This window comes from Bison bison, unplaced genomic scaffold (assembly GCF_000754665.1).
Source record: "Bison bison bison isolate TAMUID 2011002044 unplaced genomic scaffold, Bison_UMD1.0 scf7180017864371, whole genome shotgun sequence".
NCBI classification, from domain to species: Eukaryota; Metazoa; Chordata; class Mammalia; order Artiodactyla; family Bovidae; genus Bison; species Bison bison.
This window is the reverse complement of record NW_011494943.1, coordinates 6,248,189-6,255,039: the sequence shown is the minus strand read 5'-3', so window position 1 is coordinate 6,255,039 and position 6,851 is coordinate 6,248,189. Positions and strand designations below refer to the sequence as shown.

At 52.1% G+C, this 6,851-nt stretch overlaps 1 protein-coding gene across 3 annotated transcripts in view; it reads right to left on the bottom strand.

Moving 5' to 3' along the window:
• The window catches only part of DNAI2 (dynein, axonemal, intermediate chain 2), a 30,688-nt gene that overhangs the window by 23,343 nt on the left and 494 nt on the right, over positions 1–6,851 (bottom strand). For 2 of the 3 annotated variants that reach the window (XM_010856101.1, XM_010856100.1), the window contains exons 2-3: positions 2,818–3,011; positions 192–353 (exon numbers count right to left, since the gene is read on the bottom strand). In XM_010856101.1, coding sequence (XP_010854403.1) covers positions 192–353; positions 2,818–3,000 — 345 coding nt within the window. In that variant the 5' untranslated portion in view covers positions 3,001–3,011. Of the gene's footprint in view, positions 1–191; positions 354–2,817; positions 3,153–6,851 lie in introns of all 3 variants that reach the window. The other variant, XM_010856099.1, reaches the window with a different exon arrangement.

Below are 6,851 nucleotides of genomic sequence, written 5' to 3'. Positions count from 1 at the left end.
AAAACCTGTTCAGTCCTTGGACTTCCTTGCCTTACCCTTAGGTCTGCTGTGTGGACCTGTCTACCTGCTCCCAGACCGAAGGTTCCACATGGTACCTGGTGCCCTGCCTCAAGGAGCTAGCTGCTGAGCCTGACATGCAGTTGGGGAAGCAGTTGTGGCTGAGACCCTGACCGAACCGAAGGAAGCCTTACCGAGCCCAGCTGCATGATGGCATTGATGTAGTTCTCATCCTTCTCCACCTTCTTCCGGAAGCGGATCGTCTGCTCCAGCTCCAGGGGGTTCACATCCTTGGGCCAGCCGCCCTCGATGTGGTTAACCCCCCGGGTCTCCATCTCAAAGCGCTCTGTGTTGGCCTAAACAGAGAGTCACAGGTGAGAAGAGCCTGGCCCTGGTGGAAGCGTGTTTCTGCAAACCAGAGTCCCGGGGCTCCCGGGTCCCTGGGCTCTGCGTGTTCAGGGAGGGCCTCGTGAGGTACCCTTGACCAGAGCCACAACGTCTTCAGGTACCAGCAAGGAACTTTCTGGTCCTCAGGTGGTCACAGGCGGCCATGAACGTGCCAGCCTGTGGAGTTAGTAACAGCCACTTTGCAGTTGATGCCAGTGGCCGGGAGAAATCCAGTTCTGACCTAACCTCAACACTAAAAACCCAGAGAAGCCCACCCACCCATCTGCTCTGTGAGACCCCAAAGAACAAAATGACTAATCTACCATTTACAGTGAGACGGGAATCAAAGCATAGAACACTTGAGAGATTGGATTTGCTTTGCTCATTCTCCGTTGTAGCGAGGCATAGATGTAGTTTTGCCCTTTAAACTTACCTCCTGCCTCCTTTGCAGTCCCCTCACCCTGCATCTTTTCAACTGTGATAAAACACACATGTGCTTCCCTGGTGGCTCAGACGGTAAAGAATCTGCCTGCCAATGCAGGAGATGCAGGAGACCCAGGTTCGATCCCTGGATCAGGAAGATCCCCTGGAGAAGGGAATGGCTACCCCACTCCAGTGTTCTTGCCTTGAGAATCCCATGGATGGAGGAGCCTGGAGGGCTACAGTTCCTGGGGTCACAGAGTCAGACACGACTGAGCAACTAACACTTTCACACAATACACATAACATCACATCTACCGTTTTGGGACTTGCCTGGTGGCCCAGTGGCTAAGACTCCGCAGTCCCAACGCAGGCAGGGGGCCTGGGTTCAACCCCTGGTCAGCGAACTAGATCCTGCGTGCCACAACTAAGAGCCGGTGCAGTCAAATTAATACACAAAGATTTTTAAAAATAAAATCTACCATGAAGTGAGGTGAGGTGAAGTCGCTCAGGCATGTCTGACTCTTTGCGACCCCATGGACTGTAGCCTACCAGGCTCCTCTGTCCATGGGATTTTCCAGGCAAGAGTACTGGAGTGGGTTGCCATTTCCTTCTCCAAGAAGTTCTTCCCCACCCAAGGGTCGAACCCGGGTCTCCTGCAGTGTAGGCAGACACGTTACCGTCTGAGCCACCAGGGAAAATCTACCATTCTGACCATTAAAAAAATGCTCAAGTTAGTGGCATTAAGAACATTCACGATGTTGTGCAATCCTGAGCACTATCCAGTTCTGGAAATTTCTCAATACCCCAAATGGAGATCCACACTCACTGAGCTCTCACTCTCACTTCCTTTTCCTTTATAAGCCATTTCTCACGAAACCTAGATGTCTCAACAGGGTGGAGTCACTGGCCTTGGAGACCCCAGCGTGGCATGGAATTTATGGCTGTTGTCTTGTTTAGGAAGTTCCTGTGAACAAGACTGCTCTGGCCCCAGTGACAGCAGCTCACCCTGGGAAAGCAGGACAGTCAATGTGTTTGAACTGGAAGTTATTGGAAACACTCATCATGTGTTTTGGCCAAATCAGTGTGATTTTCATGCCGCTGATTTAGGAATATGACAACAGGGTCATCCCCTCAGTCTAATCTTCTCCGGGCAGTTGTTGACATAATCAGGAGCTGATCACCTACTTCGGACAGACCAGGAGAAATCTTGGGTTTTGAACAGCAACACGACACTCAGTTCTCTTATCTTAGAGGCACCTGTGACCAGAACGTTCTATGGGACCATTTCTTTTTCACGAGCTGGGTGGGTCCTGTAGGTATGAATCCCTAGCCCCCTCAGATGCCTCTCCCAGCTGTTGTTGTTGTTCAGTCGCTCAGTCGTGTCTGACTCTCTGCGACCCCATGGACTGCAGCACGCCAGGCCTCACTGTCCCTCACCATCTCCTGGAGTTTTCCCAAGTTCACATTCACTGCATCCATGATGCTGTCCAGCCATGTCATCCTCTGACGCCCTGTTCTCCTGCCCTCAGTCTTTCCCAGCGTCAGGGACTTTTCCAGTGAGTCGTCTGTTCATATCAGATGACCAAAATACTGGAGCTTCAGCTTCAGCATCAGTCCTTCCAGTGAATATTCAGGGTTGATCTCCCTTAAGATTGACTGGTTTGATCTCCTTGCTGTCCAAGGGACTTTCAGGAGTCTTCTCCAGCACCACAGTTCAAAAGCTGCACCAAATGCCTAAAACAACTCTAGCAAGAGTCTTAGAGGGGAGGCCAGAGAGAGGAGATCTTGATTTGCATTCGCCTGGCCCGGGGAGTGCTTGGTACTGGGGCTTGTCCTGACTCTGGGCACCAAGCTGGGACTGGGGGTGATTCTGCCCTCACACATCCCGCATCCGCACTGGCCCACTGGCTTCCCATGGGAATGGAGTCACGCAGTCCCACTTACCAGCCCTGACCCACAACCCTGCCAGACCACACCTCCACTGGCCTGACCCTTGGCTCAGGGACCCACCTCATGTTCCGACATGCTGGTGGAGCACTGGATGCCCGTGTCCACCGGGTTCCGCTCCACAAACTGCTCGGCCAGCTCGGGGTTGGGCGGGATGTCGATGTTCAGCTCTGCCTGGCGGTCGGAGAAGTTGCATTGCTTCCCAAACTCACTGCGTTTCTTCACATATACGTACACAATCTCCATGGTAGCGGCTGCTGCAGGGACGGGGAAGGGTGTGTGCTGAGGGCCTCCAGCTGGCTACCCCGGTCTCCAGGAGCCCCACCACTGCGGGCGGCTCCGTGTTTCCTCTCTGGTTGTAGGGGGAAGGCTCCTAAGCGATTTGTCCAGATGCTGAGCTGCATTTGAAGAGAATAATCTATGGAGTGATGACTACAGGCTAAGCGTTATCTTGCTTGGTTCTTACAGTTGCCCTCTAAAGTGGACAGTGAGATCACCAGTCCACTTTGGAGGAATCTGATATTCACAGGTACCCAGAATGCCTTGCCTAGGACCACAGAGCCAACAAGTGTTGCTGCTGGTCAACCCGACTCCAGAGCTCTAACTCACAAATGATACAGTTTTGCTGAGCTCATATGATTATCCAGAGGCAAGGAAGAAATATCGATGGTGATTATGTTGAATTAAATTCCCTGCAGCACACTGGACCTAGCAATGATTTCACTTACTCTGTCAGAAAACATTTGTTAAAACCATGAATAGGGACTTCCTCGGTGGACCAGGGGTTAAGACTTTGCCTTCCAGTGCAGGGGGTGTGGGTTTGATACCTGGTCGGGGAGCTAAGATCCCACAGGCCAAAACCCCAAAACATAAGACAAGCAATAGTGTAACACATTCAATAAAGACTTTAAGAATGGTCCACATTAAAAAAAAAAAAAAAAAACCTGAATAGTCAAGACAGAGTGATATGCTGCCATAAGGACAGACACTTAGATCAATGGAATGGAATTGAGAGCTCAGAAATAAACCTTTATATCTATGGTCAATTGATTTTCAATGAAGGTGCTAAGAACACAATGCGGAGAGGATGATCTTTTAAAAAGATGATGCTGGGGATGCTGTACATTCACAGGCAAAAGCATGACCCCAGGTTCTACCTCGAGCCATACAAAAAGATGACTCAAAATGGATCGCAGCAGGGTGGGCAGGATTCAGTCCCTGATCTGAGATCCCACAGCCAAAACAAACAAACGAAAATACAGTAGTGCTTCTCAACCTTGGCTACACACTTAGAAACACCTGGAGGGCTCTGGAAAAAACCATGATGCTCAGGCTGAACTGCAGACTAATTAAATCATAATCTCTCAGCATGCAGCCAAGGATGAGAACCACCAACTTAAAGTGAGGGCTCTTAATCTCACAACCAACATTTCTCAAATCTGGAATGTCCCTTCAAAACATAGAGATTCCCAGCCCCCTTCCTGTAAACACTGATCTACATGTCTGAGATGAGGCTTAGACATTAGTACGGTCACTCCAGATGACTATTAGGACCAGATATGCATCTGTCCTTCCTCCCCCAACTCCAGGGCTTTAAGGAACCAGACAGGTGGGTCCAGGCTGCTGTCCCCCGAGATTTAGGGCCAAGACCTCTGTGGCAGCCTAGAAGCATGTGCCTGGGTGGCCTCAGGCCCTGGAGCAGCTGGGACGGGGGTGAGGTTAAGGTTAACTACGAGGCCACTTTGCATCCGCAGGTGGTGTTTGTTGGAGACGGTACCACCGTCCCAACTGCCTACTTCTCAGCCCCAGTACAGCTCATTCTCCATCAGACTTGCAGGGAGCAGTATTTTTCACTCTTTCCTGTGGTTTGGCAACTTTTCTACACCCAGGCAGGGTAGGAGCAATGGCTTGGAGAACAGAGGATGGGCACAGAAGCACGGATGACAGCAGGTTGCCCTAAGGGTTTATTTTTCATGGACAAGAGTGAGCCTCGTGGAAAAGGGTGCACACCCAGTGAGCATCACCCTGGCCGCCAGCACATCGCTGAACTACACAGCAGGGCTGCGCCTGCGCCTGCGCCCCCGCCCCTCCACCTCCCAGCGCTCGCCCCCAAGGACTGCAGACTCTGGTAACTACAGGCTGCTTATCCCTCCCTCTGTTAAGAGACAACTGCCACGAGACGGCCAGCTCCTAGGGGACACAAGGGGTCTTAAGAGCACGAGGTAAGCCTAGGAAGACAAAATAGCCTCTTTAGCCCAGATCATATTGTTAACAGCTTTGCTTTCCTTCTTGGTGCTTCCCAAAGCCAAGCCAGGAGCGAGAACAGAGGCATTGTTTTCTATCTGGAGGCAGACAGAGGAGACATTTAAAGGCTGGCTGGGTGATGGGAAGACAGCTCATTCAAGGACCCAGAGCAGGCTCTTTCTCACAAGCTGGTGGAGCATGAAGATGAATGGTGAGGTCAGAGCTGGGGGGTGGTCTCAGAAGGTCTCTCCCCACCCTGGTGAGACAAGTCTCACAGGCTGGGCTGCGCCAAGCAGCGCCTGAGTAAGGCTGTCTGCAAAGGGGGCTTCCAGGGGAGGCAGGAGCCGCCTCGCTGCCCTCTGGGACTTTGGGGGAGGAGATGCCACCCGTGGGAACCTCAGCCCCACAAGCATCTCAAACACAAGACCATGTGGAATTAGAGACATGCTGATCTGAATGCCAAATATGCAACCGCCTCCGACATCCTGGGGCAGTCATATCAGAACCTTCACCAAACATAAAAACAAGACTTGGCTTGTGCAATGATAATGAGGGAAGTGATTCCTGGAAAGAACCTCCTTTGGCTTCAGAGAAAGGGAGAGATGAGGGACTGGTGGGGGTGGCTGAGAAGTTCAGTGTAGGAGCTTCACGGGCAGGCAAGTGGAGGTGGCCACCTTCCGCACCACTGGACTCCCTGGTGTCACAATGGTGACAAGGCCTCTCCTTCTTGTCCCTGGGCAGTCTCCAGTCTTTGTGCTGTGTCTGGCTGGACACAGGACGGTAGGGGGAGGGACTTCCTGCCCTCTTTCTTCTGTCTATGCACCTTCTGGAACTTGTGGTCATAAAGGACTCACTCGCCTTCAAAAGTGGCTGATCTCCCTGGGAATTCCTTCCTCTGCTCCACACTCGGGTCAACCTGGGATGAGCTCCAAGAGGTGGAGGATGAAGACAGCCAGACGTGGGCGGAGGTCCCCAGACCCGGAGGGTGATGTGGGCCTGTGTTTCCCTGCTCTGCCCACTACAGCACTGTCCCCTTGAGCCAAGACTACGGTATTTTTTTTTTTTTTGTAGTGCTAATAGTCATCGGGCTTCCCTAGAGACTCAGTGGTAAAGAATCCACCTGCCAATGCAAGGGACGTGGGTTTGATCCCTGGGTGAGGACGATCCCCTGGAGAAGGAAAAGGCAACTCCAGTATTCTTGCCTGGAAAATCTCACGGACAGAGGAGTATGGCGGGCTACAGTCCATGGGGTCACAAAAGAGTCAGACACAATTTAGTGACTAAACAACAACAACAACAGCAATGAATATTCATTAATAATGACAGTCCACGAGAGTAATGGTTCCTAATTAGAAGACTGTGGTCCTCTGTTCACTCCCATCCCCAGTGCCTGGCACAGAGGGGGGCCCCCTCCTCCCTTCGTCACACGCTGAACGTGCGATGTGACCCCAATCCGCCAGGACGCTCCCCTAGAGGTCTCTCCCCTACTCCTCCTCTTCTGATGTGAAAAAGTCCAGCAAGCTAACGATGTAGGACGGAAACACTGGGTCTGAAAGCTGGGAGAAGAATGCACTTGTGTGGTTCAAGAGACATAAACTGTGAACTTGTTGCAGGAAGAAGGAACTAACCCTGCGTGTGACCTTCAGCACGATACCCTCAGGGCATCCGGATGGAGACCCACTCCGGGGCTGAGGAATAGGTGAAATGCTGCAGAGGACCACCCCTGCAGAGGGGCTCAGTAACTCTAACGCCCTTCCCTCCATTCTTACCAGAAAGCTCTCCTCTTCACCGGGCCGGCCGCCCACCACCCCAGCCCCAGGCTGTATTTTCGATACGGGGCGAGGGGGGTGGGG